Source organism: Erithacus rubecula (assembly GCF_903797595.1).
Source record: "Erithacus rubecula genome assembly, chromosome: 6".
Taxonomy (NCBI): domain Eukaryota; kingdom Metazoa; phylum Chordata; class Aves; order Passeriformes; family Muscicapidae; genus Erithacus; species Erithacus rubecula.
This window is the reverse complement of record NC_136688.1, coordinates 44,351,317-44,378,225: the sequence shown is the minus strand read 5'-3', so window position 1 is coordinate 44,378,225 and position 26,909 is coordinate 44,351,317. Positions and strand designations below refer to the sequence as shown.

The following is a 26,909-nucleotide window of genomic DNA, read 5'->3' as shown; positions in this document are numbered from 1 at the left end:
GCGCCATCTTGCCGCGCAGCTCGGGCGGGGGGCGGCGGCCGAGACATGGCGCTGTTCCCGGCCTTCGCCGGGGCCGCGCAGCCCGGGGAGCCCCCCGCCGGCAGCGCCGAGGGCTCCTCGAGAGGTAAAGTCCTGGCAGAACCGTCCTTCCCTTAACACTGTCCAGCGGCGCACGCCGCCGGCCCCGCTCGGGCCGCGCTTCGCCCGCCGTGGAGCGGCGCGGGGGCGGTGCTGCCCTGCTCGGGCCCATCGGCCCGGAACCAGCGCGGCACGGGGACTCTTGGTTGGATGTTGGTTTTGTTCTCTTATTTTTTCTTTTTTCTTATTTTTTCCCCACTAGCTTTGGATATCTTGAAAAGTGTTTTTAATTCCTTGCTTATTAAGCCAAATCATAGTTGTAAATTACTTTCTTCGAAGGCTACAAGTGAGATTATGATTCATTGTAGCACCTTCACTGTTGTAGCTGATGTCTAGCGTGTATTACTTTTAATAAAATAAATAATAATACTAAAGTAAATAACACTTTCTGGTGTAATGCCAAGTGGTGAAGGAGGTATTACGTTTGTTAATTCTACTGAACAGAGTTTGAACTAACCCTTCCTTTTGCTTGCCAGGTTCTACCACCCTTAAATCTGCCCATTCTCCAGACACCACAGCAAAGGGAAACCAAGGAGTTATTTAGCCAGGCTGAATTCCTTGTGCATTCGCTCCAGTCGGTGCGGTGCATTAGCTTCTTGTTGTAACCAGCTCTGCATTGCCCCTGATGGCAGAGCAGTGCTTGCTACTCCCTGTGCCAGCACAGAGATGTTCTGGCTCCATTTCTGCTGATGACACTTGGACTAGGGAGTACTGGACATAGTAAGATCCCAAACTGCAGCTTCTAGGAATACTGGAGCTGCTCTGTCAGGCAGAGATACAGTAAAATTCTCTGGTAATAAGACTTTGGTTATATTTTAAAACTTTAGGAATTTAACCTTTAAGTTTTATGGTAGCCTGTGTCACTTCAGGGCACCTGCCTGGAATACAGATTATACAGCAAAAGATGTAAGATTGACTTTTGGATCCAGATTTTGGTTGTTAATACTGCTTATGACTTAAATTTTGGTATACTGGAAGCTTTTTGTGTAAAAATTATTGGCAAAACTGGAGCATAATTTGTTTGGTTTATGTTTTAATAAATATTGTACTTTGTTGTTGACAACGACATTTTAATGTGAGTTGTAAAATTTAAATATTAACTCAGAACCACATTTATGGTGGTGTATATCAAATTTCACACATTCAGCTTGTGAGAACTTGAGAACTTGACAGGCATCTATCTCTCTGATAAATGGTTCTCTGCTCAGACCTGATGTGAAGCCAAAATGCATTATAATACAGAGATCCCAGAGTATTTTGTTTTTCATGTTATGTAAAACTAAGGTGCCTTTAGCAGACATTTAGGACTGCTTCATAGCTTTATTGTAAGTAATAATGTATATATTTAGATCATGTTTCATGCAGTCAGCCACTCTGCCTCATACTTCTAAAAACCTTCCTAAACCATATCTAAAGTGAAAGTGCTGTCTGAAACAGAAGCAGTATTTACACTTCCTATGCTGCTCAGTTGCTGAGTTGCAGCAGCCTCTAGAGTGCTGCAATTTTCTATATGCTTTGTTGCAATTATGTTGTCAATCCTAATTAGCATTTGGTGGAAGATAAAGTGCAATTTTATCTGTAGCCATGAAGAGAGCAGTGGTAATAAGTAACCCTGCTGACATTAGTAAGCATAATGCACAGCATAATTTGCAGTCTGAACTATGCTATAGGTCAGACAATATAGTGAATTTTGCTGAAAGCAGATTTTCAGTGTCCTGAGAGGCAGCAAAAGATTTTGTGTAACTCTTTAAAATTGTCTCTGTGGACATGCACTGTAAATTTTTAATTTTTCTTTTTGCTTGAGAAGGTATAAAGAGAATGTCATTTGATTGCTGCTGCTGTTGTGCTCATAAACATGGAACAAGTACATGCATATTATCAAAAATAGGTCTTTTGTGTTTTCTCTGTGAAAATTATTAACTGCTTAGATATTCCACAAAAAATAAGCCTAAGAAGAAAAGAAATAGTGGTTGAAAGTTTGGAATGCATTGTAATGCATTGTTTGAAATGCTTGGATCCAGCTAACTGATTCACTTGAGATTATTTGCAAATGGTTTGAACCTGCATGTTGCATAATAGCAAAAACTGCTCATTTCTATCCAAGTAATAGGTCAGTTTCATTAAATTCTTCAGAAAAGACTGTACTTGGAGAATTCTGAACTTCCCTGCTGTAGCCTGTAGATGTGTATTGACTGTGCTACAGGGCTAGATTCTCGTGGAATAATTCCTCAATTCATTAAAGATGCAATTTGATCTTATCTGCTCAGGAAGCTACAGGAACAGGCTGGGAAATGGTGCATGGTGGTGTTCTGCAGCATATGGATTGGGCAGGTCATGGGAAGTGTGTTTTGGTCTTGACAGTGCCATGAATTGTGCATTCTCCCATGCACAGGGATGGAGATCCAAGAGCCAGGGAAGTGGTCACTCCTCATGGGACTTTTCATAATGGGGGTGGACTCCTGGGAAACACAGACTGTAGCTTTATTTTATATATTTCTTGATGTGTTTAACTTAGAGTAGGCTGCAAAACAGTTTGTTAACCTGCTTTAAATCCTTTTGTGGACGACAACTCAGGGATATGAGACAGGCTTTTCATACCAAAATTCTGTTTCTGAAAGAAATACTTAGGAGGAGAGGTATATGGCTTTTTACAGACAATGGGTTCATGCTGTTTAAGGAGTAGAGGTCAGTGTAGTCTAGAGCACAAAGACATGAGTGTGACAGGAAGAGGCAAAAGGGATTGTAAAGAGCATGGAGGAGAGGCAGGGAGACCAAATTTATTCCTTATGATATCTTTGTCAGTGTGGCACTGCAGGGGCTGCTGCTAAGTTCTGTATTTATGCAAAATAGCTTTTGTTGTTTAATAGCTAAGAAATTTACATGCTTAAAAGATTTTTAGAAATGACAACTTGGTGAAAGTTGTTACGAAACTTTTAATATCAGTAAAATTGTGACAAAAAAAATTTCCCTTCCTGTCGGTGTCTGATCTTATCTGGTGACTGAAATGCAGATATATAGATGCAAAATGCTTAATGCTGACTAGTGCATCCAAATTAGCATCAAATAGCTTTCTTTCACACTGTTGAAAGGTCTAGTGATATTTCAGTGGTTAGAGACCTGAGAATCCAGTGGCATGTTTTGGCCATATGTAAAACACTTGAATATTCTTATCAGTAGTAGATGTACCTATCAATAAAATTGTGTTAAGAATATTTTCCACAGTCAGTAAATTGCACTCTTGTTAGTTTGTATAAACTTTATCACATTCATTAATTATGCATTTTGTTTAATTATGTCTTTCTGTATTTTTTTAATTGCACTTTTAAAATATGTAACTATTTTAATTTTATATATAGAAATTAATGTATAATTGATATATAGTAGTAAATACATTATGATACAGTATATTATATATAACAAATTTTACAGTATATAAATATATAGCGTTAGAACTTTTAAATCATAAAAATGAATGTTGGATAGATTTTTTTATGTATAGAGCTGTATATTAAACATGGAATTTGCTTTCAGTATGAGCTAAATGGAAATTTTATGGAGTGCTTTCCAATATGCTCAGTTATTGCACATAACTTAGTGACATTTACTGTGAGTTTAACTGTGTGCTGACAAGATTAACTCCCAGCTTAAAAAAGCACAGCAAGTTAATTTGTATTGATCTCACACTTTTCTTTTCCTACAGATTTAGACTGGCTTAGTAACCCAAGCTTCTCTGCAGAAGATGCACTGTTACTGCACCAACGCACTACAGAAGTTGCCAATCTCATTCCTGAAAAATCACCATTAATAAGGTACAGTGTACTTCATTGTCTTTTAAAATAGCCTCTTTCTTTTGTCCTGCTCATCTTTTGTTATATGAGACCAAATTCAGAAGCTAAAAGCTGCTTTTCATTCTACTGTTCAGTATTAAAAAATGCCTGAACTGAGTCATGTGTAAAAGAATGAATAAAGCTTCCATGCCTTTTAACTTAAAATAATGAGAAATTGTATGCATGCAATTACATTCCCATTTTCTTTTTCTTAGAAAATTTTCTGCATTTAAATTATTGTTATTTTGGAATAGAGAGGGAACTGAGCAATCATGATTCTTCATTAGCTTTTGAATGTCTAAAGTGACTCTTGAAATAATGTAAAGATTAAGCATCATCTTTATGATTTCTCTATGGAAACCAGAGAAATCAGCTGTTTTACAGTTAAGTTTTTTACTTTTTGAAAAACAGTGGCTGATGTGAACTGCTAGTTCACTAGTAGTTTATTTATTTATTTATTTTAAATTAGTATTAATAATGAAATACTACATGTATCAAGTTGAGTGTGGCTGTAGAACATACTGGTCAACTGAAGTGTGTGATTATATCCTTTTGCTATATAGGTATATATAACTGTATATACTTTTTTCCAAGCAGGACTTCTTCAAGATCTGAGTTGTCAGAAGAGAGTGATACAGATGAGAGTCTGAAACAGACAAGTAAGAAAAGAAAAAAGAAAAAGAAAAAGCATCACCACAGTAAAAAGACAAAAAAGAAATCCAAAGAGGATTCCAGTAGCAGTGAATCAGAGGTGGACACTAAGCACATCAAGGACAAAGGAAGTGGCAAAAGTAGTGGAAAGGAAGTAGCAGCAAAGTATGTATATATTAACACTATGCAAGATGTAAATTCACTGTGTTCTTGTGCTTGTCTCTTCAACTGAAAATTTTCCCACTGATTGATCAACTTTTTCTAAGCTTTGTATGACTAAACCTGCATTCAAAGAAAAGGGAACAGATTTAGAGCCACTTGTTTAATCATATCAAAAAACTGTGACTAAAATATTCAGTGAAGTGCTGCTGTACAGAGCAAAGCATCTTGTTTCCTTTCACAGATCTTTTTTGAGGGTTTGGAGAGTGATTGCATTTAACATTCTTAATTAGTGCAAAAATCTTAATATGTGGCTGGATTTGCCTTGTAGTGTAATTTGCTGCTCAGAGTTAACATTTCCTTTTTTTTCATTTTAAGACAACATTTTTTTATATGATTTGATATTTCTTTTATATCCACATATTTTGCTTCATACTTTCTGCTAGTAATATTTCTATATTAGTATTTGAACAATTGAAATAGTTTTGTTAAATCTTCTTCATTAATTCCAGGAGCTCTAAAGTACTGTGTAATTAGTGGAGATGTCATTTTTTATGGAACAAAATATGCCTATCATGATCTTTGAGCAGCAAAAGAGGCTCTGTGAGTGCAGCAAGTATCCAGGTTTGGCATACCTAGCTGTGCTTTCCTCTGGCTGTTGGGATTTTAGCATTTCAAGGTGGCCCCTGTGCAGTTGGCTGAGAGTCACCTTCTCCTGGTTCTCACTGTGTTTGCTAGTTTGAGCAGCCATTTTGCCTCTCTCTGATTCCCTGGTTCCTGTGTTTTCTTTGGCATCAGCAGCTCTGGCTCTAATTCACCACACTGCAGCTGCTCCTGTGGATAGAGCGAGGATTTGGTGACATTAAGGAATTGTTGTTATCATTAATGTAGTGTGGGTAGTCTTGGAATTTTCCCCAATTTACGACTTCTCTCAAGGGTCTTTGATCAGGAGCTGAAAGCAGGTTTGTAGGATGTGTCCATGCCAGGTAACATTGTTTCCCTGTGGAACAGTGACAGAAGTACTGCAGATGTTGTCTGTTACCTCTAGCCACACCTGGTTTCTCCTTTATGAGAACTTTTATTGGCTTGTAGTGGCTAAGGCTTCCATGACGTGAGGAAGGACAGTAAAAGTTACTTGGGTACTGAACCCCACCACTCATGGTGCTGGAAGGGTGCCTGGGCGTGGTTCATGAGCTCTTTGCTAGGGTGGGCCAGCCAGCCAGTGCTTTGCCCTTAGGAAGTCATTTCAGGGTGTCCTTTTTTTACTACTTTCCATAAATTGTTGATGCTTAGAGAATATTGAATTTTCAAAAGACTAGTTTTGAAACCTGAACCACAAAATTGCTTTGAATGTGAAAAGTGTTATGAAAATTTAGAAAACTTTTCAAGACTCTAAAACTCACATATTTGTACTGTGAATTCAGATTGGAAAGTCATAGTTTTCTATAGTTCAGAGGCAGGTGGCAATTTCCACTTAAGTTCATTTATATAACTGTAATCCATAAACCATTTTGATACACACTGTTTTATCAAATGCATGGGTATAATTACAGCTAGTCAATCCTCTTACAAATTATTTTCTTGTAACATCTTACTGAGAGAAAACTAAATTTTGAAAGTAGTAATATGTGGCTTCTGGATTATAGTGTACCAGGCAGTTGATTGATTGGTTAAATCTGGTTATTACCTTTCATAATAATAAATTCAGTTTTTGGAAGTGCAAGGACTTTTGGTGTTTTGATGGTTCTATAGTGTATTTCTAATAGTTTTTTTACTTATTTGCAAGAGTGGATAATGTACAGTGACTTTGAGTAAGTTACATTTCTATAGTTCATAATAATTTAACCTTTCTTGGACTATGTAAATGTTGAATATGTGCACAAATGCATAGAATATATCCTCTTTCTCCTTGTCTGCAGTCTAGGTAAGAAAGCATCAAATGCTACCAGCAGTCACTCTATTTGGCTGGATGATATCCAGGCCCCCACCGCAAACACCTTCCGGATAGACAAGAAACCAGACCCTGCAAACTGGGCCTACAAATCCTTGTATCGTGGGGACATTGCAAGGTACAAAACTTCTCTATTCTCTGTCCCAACTGTCAGAGTCCCTTGAGTCTGTCTGCTATGTTTTTACACAGAAGATGAGAAGAGATAACTGAATAGCTCATTTCAAAATTTGACTTGTTGTTGGGCCAGTGGCAGTGGCAGATGATATCCCTAGGGGGTCTGTACTGGGACAAGTGCTATCAAACATGTTCTTCATCAGTAACATGGGAGCAGGATCAAGGGCACGCTCACTAAGTTTGACAACACTAAGCTGAGTAGTGCAGTTAATGTCCCTGAAGCATGGGATGACATCCAGAGGGAGCTGGGCAAGCTCAGCAAGGGGGCCCTCATGAGATTTAACAAGTGCAAGGTGCTGCACCTGGGTCAGGGCAACCCTGAATATCAACACAGGCTGGGGGATGAGCAGATCCAGAGCAGCCCTGCCAAGGACTTGAGGGTGCTGGTGGGTGAGAGCAATGATAAGAGCAAGTGAATGATGAGCCAGAAATGTACCCTGGCATCCCAGACAGCCAGGTGTGTCCTGGGCTGCATTCAAAGCTGTGTGGGCAGCAGGGAAAGGGAGGGGATTCTGCCCCTCTGCTCTGCCCTGGTGAGACCCCACATGCAGTGCTGCATCCAGCTCTGGAGTCCCCAGTACAGGAGGGACATGGACCTCTTGGAATGAGTCCAGAGAAAGGCCACCAGGTTGATTACAGAGAGCTGGAGCACCTCTCCTCTGAGTAAAGGCTGAGAGAATTGGAGTTGTTCAGCCTGCAAGAGGACAGGCTCCATCCAGTGCCTGAAGGGAGCCTAAAAGAAAGATGGAGAGGGACTTTTTATGAGGGTATGCAGTGACAGGACATGGGGAAATGGTTTTACATTTAAAATAATAGGTTTTGATTGAATATTAGGATGAAGTTTTTTACTGTGAGAGTGGTGAGGCATTGGAATAGGCTGCCCAGAGAGTGGATGCCCCACTCTTGGAAGAGTTCGAGGTCAGATTGGAAGGAGCTTTGGGCAGCCTCATCTAGTGGAAGGTGCCTCTGCCCATGGTGTTGGAATATCATCTGTAAGGCCCCTTTCAACCCAAACCATTCTACAATTCTTGGATAAATTCTTGGTTTTAAAAGGCAAAAGGTGGCATGAAACAATGGATATAATGTGCATGATTTTCATTGTTTTTTAAAAACATTCTCTGTGTAGCAAACTATAGGGCTGTCTGGAGGTGGCAGCATGAGGCAGATTCAGAGGTGTTTTTGAGGTCAGAAATCAGATTATAAATTGCCTTTGGTCAAGTGCTCTTTTTGGTCTGTATTGTTCTGGTTCTGTGTCTGAAAGGGAAGTGAAGGTATTGATTATTTCATACTAGATATTTCAAGAGGTTTACTTACTTGAGTAGTTTGATACCATTGTAAAAAAACCCCAAAAAACTACAAGTATTTTCTTAGCTAACAGATTTCACCCAGACATTGTACTAAAATGTGTCTGTCCTATGCAATGCTGCATTTCAAGTTAGTATAGACGAAATTGCACATTCAATATCCTTAGTGAGTTACAGGTGCTGTGATGACCCTTCAGAACATTTCCTTGCATTAATACAGAAGCCTATCCAAAGGAGCTTATGGTTGGCTCGTGCTTTATCTGTGTACACTTCTTGACTTTCTCAGGAAAATTGTTTACAATTATTGTATATACAATAATACTGTATGTAATTAATTGTGGAGGAGGGAGAATTTACGGGTTATATTGTTGTAGTATTTTATGCCTTTGCAATAAAATTGCCTGGTTACAGTTTGTTTCAATTTTCTATCACTTTTGGATTGTCAGCTGTTTTCTGAGATGAAAAGTATTACTTTAGCATTGCATGTCACTATATCTGAAATTACATTCTTGGTAATATTTGAAGATGATCTTTCCCTGTCTTAATCCATAGGATTATTGTGGCCTTTATGAACATGACCTCTCTTTTTCTTTTCACATGCCTGTCTACTTTTTGGCATATAAAATGGACATAGGCTTAGGGATGCAGAAGGAAATTACTGGACTGAACAACTAGTGTCTCATTTTCAGTTTAAAATAATCTGATCTAAGTAACCCTAAAGAATGTTTATTGTTCTTTCTCCAGGTTTATCTACATGGCTTAAAATGATTGAAAGGAAAAAGGAATTTTCTTCTGCTTGAGTATGACATATATTGTTGAACTCAGGGGAAGCTTAGTATGATAGTAAAAGTGTGATGGGACTGAAAGAATTTATAAATTGAAGTCTTAAATAAGCAGAAAGTTACCAGGTTCTTAAACTTTTAAAGGTCTATACATACATTATTTGGGTTAATTTGAATGAAAGTATTTCTTCCAAAAATGAGTTATCTTTTCTAATGTGTATTTTAGAAGATGTTTAATTGCATTTTTCTTTCCAAGGTATAAAAGGAAAGGAGAGTCCTGTCTTGGCATAGATGCAAAGAAACAGTGTATAACTTGGGACAGTTCTGCATCAAAAAGGAAGCAAGCACAGAGTCGACCTGAGCGCTACTTTACAAAGAACAATGTGAAGATGCTGAACACAGATGGGACTCTTGTTTGTAATAAAAATTCTCCATCTGATCCACCTGCTTTTATACCAGTTTCCCAAGTGGAAACTGATGATTCTTCTGACACAAGAGAAGTAAATCCTCTTGGGATTTATGATAAATCAACCACAGTGTGGCTACAAGGGAAAGGGTGCAAGAGTGCAGACAATGAGTCTGTAAATACACAGCAAACAATTGAAGAGCCTGGGATAAACACAAATTCCATTTTAATGCCAAAAGTGGAAGAATATAACAAGAAAGTCAGAGAAAACCCAAGAGATATTAATGCTTGGATGGAATTTATTTCCTTTCAGGTATGTATTCTAATGGACCTTGTTGCTTATTATAAGTAATAAATGCATGAATATTATATTGTAATTTCATTTGTTTAGAGGTGTATATCTTTTGTTGGTAAAGAATGAGCTGTTAACTCATCTTCACAAATGTCTGCATTCTTGTGATTCTAGTGATGGTTCTTCCTTAGGTTGTAATGATGTTTCTTTTTGGTTTAGGATGAATTAATGAGAGGACCTGGCCCTTATGCCAGTATGGGAGAGCAGGAATCAAGGAGAAAATCACTCAAGTTAATTTTGGAAAAGAAACTGGCCATTTTAGAGAGGGCAATTGAAAGCAATCCCAGTAATGTTGATCTGAAACTTGCCAGGCTGAAGCTTTGTGCAGAATTCTGGGAACCACCAGCTTTGATCAAAGAATGGCAGAAGCTAATTTTTTTACATCCCAATAATCCAGAGATGTGGAAGAAATACCTTCTGTTCTGTCAAAGTCAGTTCACTACTTTTTCAGTTTCAAAGATCAACAGTCTCTATGGAAAATGTTTGACAACACTGGCAGCTGTACAGGATGGCAGCATGGTATCCCATCCTCTGCTGCCTGGCACAGAAGCAGCTATGCTGGGTAAGGTCCTTTCTGCATATTATGGTCTGCTTGGTCTTCATGGGAGCTAACTGCATTAAGAACAGCTTTTTCCTATGTATTGCATGAAGCTTTCTTCTCTTCAAAATGCCTGGCATCCTGGTTTCTTAGCTGAGAATTCAAGCAGATATTCCAACCAAATATGGATAGAGCAGATCCTTCTCTTCCCCAGAAGAGTTTATGATACAACATCCATTAAAGTCTAATGTGCTGAGTGGTTTATAATACAGTGTCAAGACTGGAGAATCACAGCCAAGAGCCAGGATATGTGCTTTTATAAAAGGGAGACTTGTGAAAAAAAAAATTATCTCTTGTTCAGAAGTTTTACAATTGATTATTTTAATCCAGAAAAGAGAAGGAACATAACAAGTCTGATGTGAATTTTTGTTGAGAATCCCAGTCTGTGGATGGAGAATTCTAAGCTATAGTATCATGTGATCATGCCTTTTGTATTTCTTCTATGGATACATCTACCACTTCATAATTTATTATATAATTGTCCCTGGAAGGAAAATAAGTCAGATAGTTAGGATGCTGGAATGGATTCAGGGAAGAAATGAGTTCATGCTCAGTTCTGGCATAGTCTTTAAATTGAGTTGGAGCTAAATGACTTAACCTATCCATTTCAATTTTACTTCACTGCCTTGGCGTGCCATTGTGATTATTAATCTGTGAATACACTGAGGTGGGGAAATATTAGTGTCACCATGAATATTTTTGACTTGCTTTTTTTTTAATTTTAAAATTTGTTTTCAATCTAAAAGAGACTACTATGGAGGAGTCTGTATTTTTTTTTTCATGTGCATCATAGTCCAAGAAACCTCTTGTTTTTTCCAGTCCTATAATTCCTGTTGGAGCAATGATGTTATGCAATATCCAGTCTGGACTTATAGGTTGAAATGCTGGGTTACCAAATTAGTTTCAGGTGTTCAAGTCTCATACTGTCTTTGGCTGATTCATCTTGGATCAAGCACTGGAAAAAGTGCTGCAAAGGAAAAATGCTCTACTGACCAGTGGATATTGTACAGCCTGATAGCTTCTAATTGCTTCTGCTGTCTCTGATTTCCAATATTGCAGTCACTTTGTGCACTAACCACAATGAATGATTCTCAGGACAAAGGTTTTAATCAGAATCTGAGTTTGGAAACAAAAAGGTTTTTCTTTAATTTTGTTTTCCTGCACATATATGAACATATGACTCATGAAATACAAACTCATGAAGCAGTTTTTTGGTTTTTTTTTAATAGAGTTCCTTTAGCAAGTTAACTGATATTAGATTGATCTTTTTCTAAATACTTTATTGCTGGCAATATCCATAGATATCTTAAAATGAAAATGGACTCAAATTCACTAGTGGAATGGAAACACAAGTAACTTCTTGTTGTTCTGCTTTAAGCCTATATGCTTTGTTTATGAACATTCTCAAGTATTTTATTTTTCCTCTTCAGAATTAAAATTACAGGATTAGAGAAATTTTCCTCTGGGAGACTTCTGGATTTGAGATTTTTTTAGTGACTCAGCTATGTAATTCTTGGGATGAATTCTAATTGACAGTGCACTTATTAGGAAGGTTACCAAATTGTTCATTAAGATAAATATACAGAATATTTCACAAACAAATTATGAAGTGAGTAGCACTGTAGATGTACATTAGGATTGTATCTTCAATCCTTGACTTTTGCTAAGGACAAGGTGTGAGAGCTCTAATTTTAAATAATGGGGGACTGTGCCATCTAGTGTTCAGTTCAGTATGCAGCATTATCTGCTCAGAAATAGGTGGTGTTTTTTTCAAGTATTGAAAAATTTTGAAAAGGTAAAGCTGAATTTTAAAATGGTAGATCAGCCTTTATGTAAATTTTAAAATAAAAATTCATAATGCTTTAAATTTACTAGGAGCTGTTAATATAAAGCAGATGAATATAAAGTATTCTTAATTATTGCTGTGTAAAGGGAGTCCTGTTTTTCAAATTGTATCTACTGGCTGGGGAGAAATGTCCTTATATTCTAGGTCAGTTCAGCTGCAGAAATGTCTTAGCATCATGGACTGAATTAAGTATGTATTCGTGCTGTTTTCAGTTTTTGTCACAAAGAAAATGCTGATCTTTGCGTTTCTTCAAATACCTTTTTGTTTTTTTAAAATGCAGAAAATTTTACACAGTAGTTTATTTTTGGCACCAGTTTGGCAGCAAATCCTGATGAGGCATTTTCTACATTCAGAGTATTTTAATTGAAGTTCATCTCTGAAGCTGGGAGAGTAGGAAAAGGCAATGTTTCAGTGTCAGTTTGGTGCAGTGCCTAAATTAGTTAAAATACTTGGGAAGACTGTATTATAAACTTAATAATTGTTTTCGTTGTTTTACGATCTTCAGAAATCTTGGAGTCTTTGTTATCAGGAATAATCATTTACTTTGCAGAAGAAATTGGATTCAATGCCTAGTTTGTATATACTAACTTAATTCAAGTTTTTATGTGTATACATCTGATCTATGTCTAAATTCAGATAAAAGGAGTAAATAATTTCCCGTGTATTAAGATGATGATTAAGAGCAGTTGCTGCTGACCTATGTTGTTACATGTGTGTCTAGACACCTAAATATTTGGATTGTTTGAAACCTTCCAAAGCCAATGTGTTTAGTGAAGGAACAGAAGTATTTAAAGAACTGTTTTACTGTTTTCCAAGCTGTCAGTGATTTAAGCCTTTATGGGCTTGGGGGTTTTTTGCAAGTCGATTATGATTTAAAGCAATTTGAATGGCTTCTATTGTGTTAAGAGTGGAGTGTAATTTGGAGTGATTATTACTGAAATGTCCTTGAGCTGCCTCATAATGGAGGTGTTTATAATACCTGTTACTTCTCCAACTCTTTTGTTGAAGACTCTCATGTCAAAATAGGAAGAGAAACACTGGGACTTTGCTTCCCTTTTTAAGCTGAGACTGAGGCCCAGTGTGCAGTAGGGATATGGCAGTGGTTAGACAAATAATTTGTTGAAGAGTGAGGGATAGGGCTTTTCCTTACTTTTAGGCAGTAATATTTTGACCAGAAGACTGGACTTCTCTTAACTCAGGTCTTACATAAAGAAAAAGGGAATGACAATTGGAGTGAAAATTATATATTGCCATTGTGTTATCAATGTAAATATCTCATGCAAAGCTGAGGCAAAAAAGATTTTTCTTGTTACCACCTCCTGTTTGCATTGTGCTAATGCCCAGCATCCTCCAAGAGGGCTGTGACACGCTGGCAGATATTGGATACAGTGAAGTTCAGACATTGTGTCTAACTTTCCATCAGTAAGGATAGTGCATGTATGGCATGAATAAAAGGTGATTTGGTTGGCACATTGAAAGTGAGCAGTCATAAAGTTAATTAAACTGTGACAGTTTGACATGCATTTATGCTAGTTGCTCTCCATGTTTAGAATTTTGATACTGGTCCAAAACAGTTATGTTCTACAGCATATCATACATGCATTTTTATATTGGTGGGCTGTAATAAAATTCTTTGCAACAAAATTTGAAATACTAAATTTTTTTTCTTCTTTTCTTTACAGCTATATTTATTCAGCAATGCCACTTTCTGAGACAGGCTGGCCATTCTGAGAAAGCAGTGTCTTTGTTTCAGGCTCTGATTGACTTCACCTTCTTTAAACCTGACAGTGTAAAAGATCTGCCAACAAGGGGACAGGTAGCAATTTCCATTTAAATGGGTGTGTGTCTTTATGTATTACAGAAAATGCTGTACCAAAAAAAATATTGATGAATTTTCAGGACATAGAGAAATGTTTTGGATAACAGCTTATTTAGAGGTTCTTCAAGGTGATGCTTACATTGAAAAAATGCTTGTGGGTTCTCTGGAACTACAGTCACACAGCTACTTCTACTGTATATAATAGAAGTGTGATAACCAGTCGTTTCATACATTTTTTAATAATTAAAAATGGGAAAGATGGAGCTAGCTGACTGATGTCCGTGTCTACTTAGCACTTGCCCTACTTCTTTTTCTCCAAAATGCTATTGTTTTGTTACTGGTGATGGATGGAACTGATAGGACAAAATCTTTCTGTTCAGACAGTTTTTGCAGAAGTTTCTCCGTTACCTATTTCCATTAATTTGATGGCTACACTAGGAACACTTTCATGCTTTTAAGTGCCTTTTATTTAACCCATGAGATTCTGTTCAGCTTATAATGGTAAATGTTGAAGTGCTAAATCTCTTTTTCTCTTAATTTCTTCAGGAGAATGTTGCACATGCACCCCACTAATAATAAGGAAGTTAATATTTAGATGACAGTAGCATCATCCCACTGAGCTATTAGAGCTGTTTCCTTTTTAATGAGAGGTGGAGAGGCCACCATTTAGGCAGCTGGGCTACTATAGAGAATAAAAATTGAATTTCCTTCAGTTACCTCTGTCTTCCCCAGAAAGTCAGACTCCAGTTTTTGCTCTCTCTATTAATACTGTTACCAACAAAAGGAGCAATCTTACAGCTTAAAAAATAGTAATGTCTTCTTAAAGAGCTAAAATTTAGAATTCAGTCATAGCTGTCATGGAGGATTTGTAGTTGCACGGATACATGTAGTTACAGTTCCAGTCATTTGAAAAACTGCATGATTATCTGTAGTATTTAAAAAACCTTGGAGCAGGATGAAAAGGAACCTTGATTTAAAAGGACCATGTTTAGGTTGGAAGATGCAGTCCTTGAAAATAGGAAAATGCCAGATTTACAGCTGATCTCACATTCTGCTGTCTTACAGAAGTGCTATGACTCAGTGTGGAATTACTTGTTTCTGTACTGTTTTCACAGTTCACTTTCTCACTTGCAGCAAAGAATAAATCCATGAGAAGCAGAATTATATTTTGCACTTTGCTGTAAGCCTGGGTTTTTCTCATGTGTTGATGCTTGTTTTTTCTTGGAGTAAATTTTATTGTTAATATTTGTATTAACAGTCATATCTCAATGTCCAAGCCAAGGGTTGGTACACAGCAGAAGCATTTAATAGGTGAGAGATTGTCATTAGAGCTTAGGATACACAAAGCAGAGGAGGAATTGATGAATCTAGAGATGGCTGATTGCATACTGGCAGTGACAAAGTCACTAGAGCCCTGAACTTCTGATTCACTGGAAAGTGCCCTGACCTTTTTGGCTGTCCTTAAACCTGAAAGATTAAAGTCCTTATGGAACTCTTTCCTCTTGTCTTTAGTCCAGTCATATTTAGGTACAACTGTAACATTTTGATTTGACCATAGATGGAGTTATCATTCCATTAGCCAAATTCTTCATGGTCCCATAGAAGTTAGGGAAGAGGAGAGTTTTGGGTTCTGAAAGTCACACCTTGGGGACTTTGGATCTTTATCCTTTAAAGGTTTGTAAAAGACTGTAGGCACAAAAGTATTTTTTTTTCTTTAAAGCCTGTTACTTTTTAAAACAATCTTTTTCATGAGAAGAGCTGATGACAGTCCTCATCTGCCACAGCCATAACTGAAGTACTCAATTGTTCCTGGTGAATCTTAAGCAGTATCTAATGAAGTATTCAGATACAGAAATTATATCCAGATTGCATGGTCTGTGAAACCTAAGTTGACAGAGATAATGTTTGTAAAACAGCAAAAATTATTTTTCTATATGTTTTGTTTTGGTTGGTCCTGTTGAAAATAATAGGTGGAATTCTTTGAACCCTTTTGGGATAGTGGAGAACCACGAATTGGAGAAAAAGGAGCAAGAGGCTGGAAAGCATGGATGCACCAACAAGAAAAGGGTGGCTGGGTTATAAAGCCTGGTATGTGTGTCTCAATATGTGTATTTTATGACTGTGTGTTCTTCTAAACATTTTGATTAGGATTATATAATTAGATTCTTGTAATGTTTTTGCATACAAGTTTTAAAAAATATTTACTGATATCAAGGTAATGTATATCATAGTTCACAGGGAATAGCATGTATGATATTGGTTATGGAACATTGTTATTCTTCCTACAATCAGAATTAGAGGAGACAATGGCATATCCTCCACTTCATATTGAAAAGCTAGAGGTATGAGCACTTGGTGGAGATTCACTCCAATCAAATGTGAAAGGAAACTACTTCCCTTAAGGACCCTTTCATCATATTAGTAAGGTGAGGTGGAATTGTATTATTAGATGACAGTTACTTCAAGGATACCTAGATTTATGATTCTATTTCTAGAATCAGATTTTAGTTTCTCAAGCAGAAGTATAGCTAAAATAGGAGGAAAACATTTCCTTTCTCTTTGTGATGCAGAAAGGAATCGTGTCTTCACTTGGCTGGAGTGGTTCTGAATGAGCAGGGATGCAGAAAACACTCCCTGCTGCTTAGCCTCACCTTGTCTTGTGATCTCTAGCACTCCCTTTCATGTCATATTTCTCAAGGAGATATAGCTTGCAAGGAAGCAGGAGGCTGGAATGTGCCTGACCAAAGATGAGTGGTCTTTGCTTTTGCTGCTCCTGCTGTAGCAACTCTGATGAAGCAATTTTGGGCCTGCTTTTAGTAAACAAAGGAAATGGAAGATAATTATGTGTCTCCCTTGTCCCTGGATTAAGAAGGAATTTCCTTGGTCCCTCACTGAGGTCAGCATTTTTATTTTTAATGGCTCTAGACATTTTGCTCATAAATTGAGAAGACTCAATATAGAGAAGAGGACTGCTGCCAGTCTTGGGCAGCTCCAGTATATACCAGTACTTTCCTCATATGTGTCAGCCCCTAAAAGTTCAGGTGCAATTTGCAATTGAATGTGTTCATTAAAAACTGTCAGGTCTCTTCAAACCTTGATTAGATTGTGGAAATGCTGTCTTTTTTTATAAAGTTGCTGACTAAAGGAGATTCTATTGATCACAAAAATATGGAGAAAGTAAAAATCTTGCAACCACCTGTTTGTTTTACCTGCAATCTAAGAAGAACTGGGATTGGGAGTGTTTCACCTAGTTAATGGCAGATGTCAGGATCAAGAATTTGGAGGTAGTGTAGAAATGGCTTGATTTTTATAATGCAAGCAAACCATTAAATTTTGAGGGCTATTTTTTTCCTCAGCAATAACAAAGAAACATCTCTACAAGCTTTCCCTTTGCCTATAGGTGCACATCAGTTTCTGCACAGGATTAATGTATTGCTGTCAGAGGAAGAATATGGCAATTTTATCAAATAGTCCAGAAAGATTATCATAAAAGTGGGATGTGGTTAAGCACATCCTTTTTTGTGTGTGTGAGTGTGTAACTATGTGGGTTGCTTCAACTGCATATTAATTAACATGTTGAAAATAGCACTTATAAAGCAGCGTGGCCAAACTTGTTTTGCAGTGTTTAAAGTACTATTTTTTATGTACAGTGGTTTTCTCAAAATGTTTTATGCATACTAGTATTCATAGAGCAGACTTGAAATTTTATTCCCAGGTATGGAGTGAAGAATCTGAATTCCTCAAGAGGATGACTGACTCTTGGCTGTTGCTTGCAAATTGCTGTTGATAAAAGTGGTCCATAGCCTGTCAATGTTTTCTCCTTTGTGAAAAAGTTTGAGTTCTGATTCACAGCTTCTAAAATTTTGGAAGCTTCTTATCTTTCTATTCTTACAAATGGTGTCAAAACTCAGAACTGTGACATCTCAGCTATGTCTTTTGGAGTTTTTTATTAACATTATATTTATTTGCCTTGTTAAAGTGTATGTCATGCCTGGCCTTTGGATTTGGTGGGATAACTTTTCTTTAATAATTTTGTGTGTGTATATATTGATTTGATTTTAGATGATGAGGATGATGAAGAGATGGATGAGGATCAAGAAATAAAAGATAAAACTCTTCCCAAGTGGCATATTTGGTTGGATATTGAATATTCCCGTGAGGCAAGGCACTGGTTACCTTGGAGGCCAGACAAAACCAAAAAGGAAACTGAAGAAGATTGTGAAGATCCAGAAAGACAGGTCACTTTGATATAATAGAACATGGGGAGATAAGACTAGTTATCCTTTAATTTGAATTCACTGACATATTTATGGGTATTTTAGAAGAATAATACTTTACTCCGTTGAGAAAGAAGATTGGTTTTGGTTTTTTTTTTTTCTTTGAAATTCAAAAATTTGCCAGAGGTTTCGTGCTGAGACTTCTGAAAACTGTGGGAAGCTTATGGTAAACTTTGAAAAGTCTGCAGGCAAATAATCTGTCCTGCTGTTCAGTGATTCCTGTCATCTGTGTGGAGAAATCTCACAGAAATATGTGTTTAAGAAGAAATGTGCATTAAATAAACAAAGGTTTCATTGCCTTCAAGTCAGATAGTTGGATATTTTTTATTCCTTGGGAAATAGGTCAAGTCAGACATTGATTTTCAAATTAGAATGTGTTAAAAGGCCTGTGAATAAAGCCTCCCAGACCTTCATTTTGTACGTTTTCTATGAAGGTCTTCATTGTTCAAAGGCAAAGAAATCTCTTGATAGCAAATTTACAGTCTGACTGGAAAAACAGATTACTTAACTTGTCCATTTTTAATTTGAATGACATTTTGATACTATTTAATGGTAATTCTAAATCCTATTGATTTGAAAATGTTCTTTAATTACCTAAATTACAGATTTGCTGCTTTTTATTTGATTGCATAAATTAATGGAATTTGTTTTAATTTGTAGGTGTTATTTGATGATCTTGGACCATCTTTAATCCGTCTTTCTGATCCAAAGCTTCACCATCAACTATTGTACTCTTTTTTGCAATTCTTGGGAGTTCCATGTACAAGTAAACTCTTCCCTTCCAGTCTCTATATTGCCATGGATGAAAATAACATCTTTGACAGCGTGCTTTATGATGATAAACCACTGACTTCTGTTGATTTTCCACTTTCTGGATTCAACAGTATTGGTCACATAGATACAATGTCACGAGGCAGACATCAGATAGGCCACCATAAAGAAGGAGAGGAGTTCATACAGAATGTCTTCCATGTTCTGTCCCAGATATTTACAGGAAAGGAAAAATCTAACCTGGCCATTTGTTGGCTACAGTATGAAATATCAAAGGTAATAGGGAGTCTGCATATAATCAATTTTGTGATATGTGGCTTTCTTCTGTATTAATGTTTATATTGAATTTTTAAAAATCCTGATGAAAGTTGTCTTGCAGAACTAGGTGTTCAAATTAGGAAATGCCAGTTAAGATTGCACAAGGGGAAAAAAAAGGAAACCAAAAATGCCTTTTCCTCGGTACATGTTAAGGAGTGGCATACCTGTAGCAAACTAATTTTTAAAGTTTTGTCTAAATGTTATTATGTGATAATATCTAATTTTATAATTATAATTTTAACAATTTCTGTGACGGTTTTCTTCTCCCTTCTGTTTCCATCCCTCTCAAAACATGCTCTGTTTATTTTCCCCTGCAGGTAATTCAGTGTCTCCAAGCAAAAAAGAAAAAGAAGCTAAAAGCACAAGGGAGGAAGAGTAAGAAGCTGGCCAAGAATTTCCTTAAAGCAGCTGACAACCGAAACAACCTTTCTCTCTGGAAACTCTATGCCTACCTAGAATGGCTGCTTGGTAACACAGATGATTCCAGGAAGGTGTTTGACACAGCCCTTAGCACAGCAGGGACAGGAGGATTGAGGAGTGCCCAGCTCTGCAGCCTCAGCCTGCTTTATGCTCAGCTGGAAGTGGAACTGCTGGACACTACAGAAGGAGCTGTTACATCACGTGCTGTTCATATATTGACCAAACTGACTGAAAATGGACCATATGTGCCCTATAGTGGACAAGTGTTACCTGTGAATGTCTTGAAAGCTCGTAAATCATATGAGCATGCACTGCAAGATTATTTAAGCAGAACACCAGTTTCTGATCAGGATCAGGTCAATGATACTGATCAGCTGGTTAACCTGGTTGGTTGTTATGCACTGTTCCAGTATTTGACTGTTGGGATTGATGCTGCAGTATTAATATATACACAGGCTTCAGAAAAACTTGTACTTTCCGGTTCACAGAAATGTGAAAATTCTGGAGAGAATTCTGGTGTTCTGAATTTTCCCACTGCTCTGGAAGCTGTCACACTGCTGCATACAAATTTACTGAGATTCCACATGAAAATTAGTGTTTATCCTTTGAATCCCCTGCGAGAGGCACTAACGGAGGCTCTGAAACGGTATCCTAGCAACCAGTCTCTTTGGAGGTCATACATCCACATCCAAAGGAAGTCTCACAGTGCCAGCAAAGCACGAAGATTTTTTGATAGTGTCACAAGGTCTACTAACTCTTTAGAGCCATGGCTGTTTGCAATCCAAGCAGAGCAGATGAGAAAAAAACTCACAGAGAAGGTCCAGAGGTAACATCTTGCAGCTCCTTACAATTATGCTTTTTTGAATCTGTCTAGTCACTCAGCAGAGGAGAGAAAATGCTAGTGCAGTTCTCATTTTGCAGATGAAGAAGCTGTAGCTGGAGATTTTTTGTTCAAGGCTAAACAGGGAGTCAGTGGCAGAATCTTAAACAGAATAAAAGCCCTGGTTGATAGCCTTATGTCCATTCTACTGAGCCAGATTGTGTTTGATTACTTGCTACTAGCATCAGGATGATACACATTTCTTTAAGGAATTTTTAAATAACTAACCCTGCTTAGATGGCCAAAATAGACACTGTGAGCTTAGAAACTGCTGCATTTTAGCACTACAGCAATATAGAGCATAATACAGAGCAATGCTGCAAGTTTCTGCCTGAGCTGGCTGCCCTACTTTACTCCTGAATCACAGTTGTGGCAGATCTGTTTCCATAGTGAGTCCTTTAGAGTTCAGTTTTCCTATAGGGCTGTTACTAGGTGGAAGAGGCTGGAAATTCCATGAATTCACAATGGTCCGGGCTCAGATTTTTTGCTCCTGAGAAAGGAGGAAAGGGCAGGAGATAGGGTAACAAGGTACATGTTCATTCTTAGAGCTTAGTTTCTTAACTATTGTCTTCTTATTGTTTGGAGCTACCGATCCACTCTATCTACATATCTCCAGTGGCATCAGCAGCTTGGTTGTTTGTGTTTGCACATGGCAACAGATTTTTAGGAAACAGTTACTTGGAAGTTCTACAGAGCTGTAAGCTCACAATATTCACACTTGGTGAAATTACATAATTACCAGCATACTTTGAAATGGTGATACATCCACCACTTTGATTGCTGCAGTCTGGCAACAGGCATTCAGAGATGATAGTGACATTGCTGAGCTGTTGGTCTGTGTCATCCTAAATTGTTATAAGAATTCTATGGCCACCAAATGTAAAGGAGGATTGTAATTTGATATACTGGTGATTTCAGATTAATACTGATAGGTTTTCATTATTTTTACTTGGAACTGAAAATTTCAGAATTATTTTCTCTTTGACACTGAGTTCCTTTCCAGATTGTTCACTGCTGGCAAAGCCTTTCCTATAGATTATATTTATAAGGGACAAGTTGGGTGTTGCAAGAGCAGAGCTGAACGACTGCAGCAGGGAGATAAGTGGCCTCTCAGTCGTGCATAAAACTAATGTTTTGTGATGTTGTGACAAAATAAGAAAATATCTGTGCTATGTCTGGCTATTTAATATTCTGGTTTGTATTTCTGCTTAAGTGCATTTAATTCAGATGAAAAAATGAACAAGAAGGGTAAAACAGGAACGTTTTTAAGTTCCTGTTAGGTACAAGGCTTCAAATGTTTGACTCCATGCAGAGTAGGTTACATAACTTTCCCTCATGGCAAAGGTTAAGGTGATAGGGAAAATTACTTTAAAGACATATGGAAAAAAAGAGATTGGTTAGGAACCAAGAGTTAATGGTGAGTGTAACAAGCTGGCAGGCTAAGAGAACATGCACAGACAAGTGATGTTGCCATCAGTACGCCAGTCTGTTTCTGCAAGCTCAAGCATCAAAAGTAAGCCAGATTGTATCAGCTGTTGAAGGAAATAAGTGCTTTGGTAAAAACTACATACCTGCTTTTGTTTTCTGCCTGGAACTTAGGGGATTTGAATCTCTGAGTGAAAATTACTGTTGTAATTGTGGTTGAAATCCAGAGTTGTAATTTTGACCTTGATTGAAGACCAATGTATGGCCTTACAAAAGTGAGGGGTAAATTTGAACAAACTTGCCTGGGCACCAGAAGAAGATGTGTTGATCCAAACTTGAATTTCTTTTGAGCTGCTAAGAATGATAAATAATCTTGGAGGTAGGCTAAGGTGTTCAAGATCATATGATAATGAATTATCATGTTCAAAGATAAATGATTTTTGAACATGCTACATGAATTCTCACAAAAATACTTAATTCATATTTTTTCCTAATTTTCCTATTTAGAAATAAATTGATTACATTAATAAGTGCTAAAAATCTGGTTTATAACACTGAGTTTATAGCACATATTGCAAAACCCTGGCTATGTATGGTGCTGTGAACAGAGACAGCACATTGTTCTTTACCTCTTCTTACCTGGATGTGGTCCCTTGGCTCGGGTTTAAAGGATTTTTCTTCTCTCCTCTGTGTTTCAGGGCAGATGTTGGTGAAATACATTGTACTATTCCTGAAACTGGATTAACAAATCGGATTGTAGCTCTTTTTGAACATGCAGTTCAGAGTGAAAATGGTACCCACTGTCCACTGCTATGGAGAATGTATTTGAACTTCATGGTAAGAAGAAGAGCATTTGTTTTGTTTTGTCTTAGCATATTTGAAATTCTCATAAACACAGCTGGAATACTGCTTAGAAAAACAAATAGTACATGCTGCCATGCCTCTGTGATTTGCAAGGTGATGTATTTGACTTGTACTGCTCCTTATTGTTGGGAACATTAAGGAAAAGATAATTCACATAGCTTCTGACAGTGTAGTGCATTAGCACTACATATAGATGCAGACATTGTGTCTGTCATCTTGCATAGATAAAAAGTATGTCCTAAGATACCAATAGATGTCAAGCTGCTTTCCAGTGGAGTAGACCACAGCATATATTGGTGCAGGAATTTGCACTTCCCGTTGAACTTTGAGGTTCTTGTCAGCTAATTTCTTCATCCCATGGTGATCCCTCTGGATGTATCAGCCCCTCCTGTCAGTTCTATGTGGTCTGCAGGCTTGCTGATTGTGTACTCTGCACCATTAGCCAGATCATTAACGCAGGTGTTAAATGAGATTGGTCCCAATAATGCCCCCAGGGGTACCACTAGTCACTGACCTGTAACTAGACTTGTTCCACAGACGCTTATTTAGGTGGCTCTTACAGCAGACAGTACAGTTAGCTGCTGGTCCAGGGTTAGCTGCTCTGTCACCTTTCCAAGGTACAAGGTGAGGCTGATCAGCCTCAGTTCACTGGGTACATCTTCTTTGCCTTCTTGAAAGCAGGAGTGATGTTTTACTTTCTTCAGTCTTTGGGTCCTTCTCCCAGTTGCAGTGATCAATCAAAGATTGTCAAGAGTGACCTCTCAGTGACATATGCCAGTTCCCTCAACACTTGAGGTGCAGTTCATATGCAAAATAAATGCACAGTAGGCAAAACATAGTTATAGCTTCTCTAACTTGCCTTCAGTTTTGACAGTCCTTTGAATCTTAAATGCTGCATATGCCAGCAACATTAACTGGCATTGCAGTTTAATGCTAAAAAGCAATAATGTTTGTTTCTTCCATAGTTCCCCATGGAAGTACATAAATAAAATCAACTTCATGTAGTCAGCTTTGCCATCTTGGTTTTTTTGCTTCTCCACAGTACAATATGGAAGATGAAAACACTCAAGTAATAACTTTCATCCCCTAGTGTTACTCTTCTGTTCATGTCTCCTGGTATAATAAGTTGTAAGAGTAGCAGTCAGAAGGCTGTGAAATAGAGAGGAGGCAGGGGAAGGAGAGATCATGTTTTGTGTTTGAGAAGATCTTTTGTGTGGGACTGTAATATTGACCATTTCTACACAAATACATGCTTGTCAATATTTTGTACAATGTTGTATGTAGGAATGTACAACTGAATTACTGTTACTCTTTACAAACTAATCATGACAACCCAGTATGCACAAATGCTAATTTCACCCACTATGTGTTTTATCACTAGTGCTTCATTCATGGAAGATACCTTTTTCACAAGAACAACAAGGAGCATTTCCTATATGCTAATAAGATGGAGTAAAATACTGTTACAGTAATAGCTTAGAATAACATTGTTTAGAGAAGCAAAATAAATTAGAAACATTAAAATTTTCAGATACAGTCATAGAAGAAGTAGTGATTGTTCAGTATTACTCTAAGTTCTGTAGGTCTGTTTTCTCTTAGCTGATGAAACATGGGGTAGGTAAGTGGACAGGGCTTTGGGCAGGAATCTGGCTGAACTGCCAGGCTCAAAGGTTTGTAGTTAGCAGCATGAACTCCTGCTGCAGGCCAGCCACTGGACTGATACTGGGACCAGTGCCCTTTAACATCTTTGATAATGATCTGGATGATGAGAGTCTGTACCATCAGCAAGTTTGCAGCTGGTACAAAATCAAGAGGAGTGGCCAAAGCACCATATTGTGCTCTTGCTTCCTTTGGATAGCTGAGAGTCCTTGTTCTCTTACTTGTCCTATAAGTGAAGCCCTGAAACTCCTTTAAGACATCTGAAGAGTGTAACCTGACAAATTACATAGCTACCACAATGTATAACAAAAATGATTTCTCAACAGAAGAGCATTGAGCTTTTCAGCAATTGTTTCTTTGTCTCAGAAGTAATTATTTCAGCTATTGCTGCACTGAAGCATGAACTTTTTTTTATCACACAGGTTTCACTAGGAAAAAAAGAAAAAAGTAAAGGATTGTTTTATAAAGCCCTTCAAAACTGTCCTTGGGCAAAGGTAAGCACAGGAAACAGGTGAACTTGTCATTGTACTTTAATTTTTGAAATTCTGTATTTGAAAAAATGTTAATATTTAGTAGTTGTTGTGAGAAGTTATATGCAAATGGAAGGACAGGTTTCTCAGGAAGTAATGTTAGGATTTTCTGTGAATAAGAGATAAATCTTAAATGGAAACATGGTCAATTGTCAGTGCTACTTGAGTTTTAGGACAGAAAAGTGTTGCATTGAGCCACAGCAGTAAGAAATCCTGTGTGATCTAGAAATGATTGAATCTTTCAGACTTTTATCATGAGCATGGTAGTAGCAGAAATACACAGCCAAATAAGAATTTATTTATGTATTAATATCTAAAAATTACTGAGAACCTGCAACTCCTCAGGTACTGTCTGTATATGCTGCAAATGCTCCAGTGCCTCTTGACCTCCATTTTGTCTTTTTGGAAGTTACTCAGTAAGAGTTGGACAAGACTTGATTAAACATTTACTTGGCCGTCACCATAGGAATACTAATTCTGTTTGTATTACTTTAAAGAATACATGGTATTTCTTATGTTCAGAGTTGTTGCTGTCTACTTACTTCTTTAAACTGTGTTTCTTGCTGGAAAGGTAGCACAGAAAATGTTGTTGTTGTCTTTGCAGGTACTCTACATGGATGCAGTGGAGTATTTCCCTGATGATCTGCAAGAGACGCTCGATCTAATGACTGAGAAAGAGCTGAGAGTGCGGGTACCTATGGAGGAGCTGGATCTGCTACTGGAGATTTAAAAGAAAACTCCAGCAGGGTGGATGAAGTGCAGAAGCTGCTTCCAAAGTTAACAATTAGATCCATCTCTTCATACAGGAACTCTGTTGGGACTTGGGTACTATGTACTCGATATTTTTTTGTTGTCTAATTTTTTATATAAATTCTTATCAAAATGGAGTTCTACTACCTGCAAGTATTCTGGAATCAAGGACTGCATTTTGCTCACAATAATGGATCCATTTCTCTGAAGTATTGCTGCTCCCTCAGAAGGATACCCTCTTTAAATAGCCTCCTGTTGGAAGTTGCCTGCACTTATTATTCTATTGTTTGAAATTACATTCCCCAGGGTTCAGTAGAGGTTCAGTACATGCCAACTATGGCTTGGTGAGCAGCACAGGAAATAAACATCTGCCAAATGGATGCTCCACTGTCCTCCACTTGGCAGACTTCAGTAATTTCTTTCAGTGTGGTATGCCTGTATATATGTAACTGCCAAGTCAAACAGCCATTACATTTGTACATATACTGTGAGTAAAAGATACATTTTTGTTTGAGCAGGCACCTATTTTGGTATGCTTTGACAGATGACCATTTTAGCATAAATATTTCTGAAAAATATACCTGAATATTTGACAATTCAAAAATTACTTGTTTTTTATTTATTGACTTAATAGAATTCTTGAGTGTATTAAAAATGAAAATGTGTGCATAATGCATCTCTAAGCACCTCACTTCTACGTAAATTTTTGTAATTGATTACTTGCTTTGACTCAAATCCAGGCAATTGTTGTAAGAAAAGTAGAGGTTTGATCTGTACTTGATTGTCATCAAGAAGGCATAGTCTTCTGTGATTATTTAAAAAGTGGCTTATATTCCAAGAGACTTTTAGCAAAAACTCCTAGAGAAGTAATATGAAATATGGTAACAATTTGAAGATACAGTTATGTTACACATTTATTTTGTATAACAGAACATTCTGAAACATGGAAAGGATTTTTTAGCATTCCTACTCTTGAGACCCAAGGACTCAGAAACTGGATTTTCATCT

At 37.4% G+C, this 26,909-nt stretch overlaps 1 protein-coding gene across 1 annotated transcript; it reads left to right on the top strand.

Annotated features, from left to right (window-relative positions):
- Positions 1-26,617, top strand: NRDE2 (NRDE-2, necessary for RNA interference, domain containing). The gene is made up of 14 exons (XM_079308600.1): positions 1-124; positions 3,839-3,947; positions 4,563-4,781; positions 6,695-6,844; positions 9,243-9,705; positions 9,904-10,306; positions 13,871-14,004; positions 15,978-16,095; positions 18,070-18,245; positions 18,945-19,331; positions 19,691-20,619; positions 22,797-22,935; positions 25,044-25,115; positions 25,756-26,617. The coding sequence occupies exons 1-14, from the start codon at positions 46-48 to the stop codon at positions 25,879-25,881; spliced, it is 3,504 nt and encodes a 1,167-aa protein (XP_079164726.1). The 5' UTR covers positions 1-45; the 3' UTR covers positions 25,882-26,617.
- The last annotated feature ends 292 nt before the right edge of the window (positions 26,618-26,909 follow it).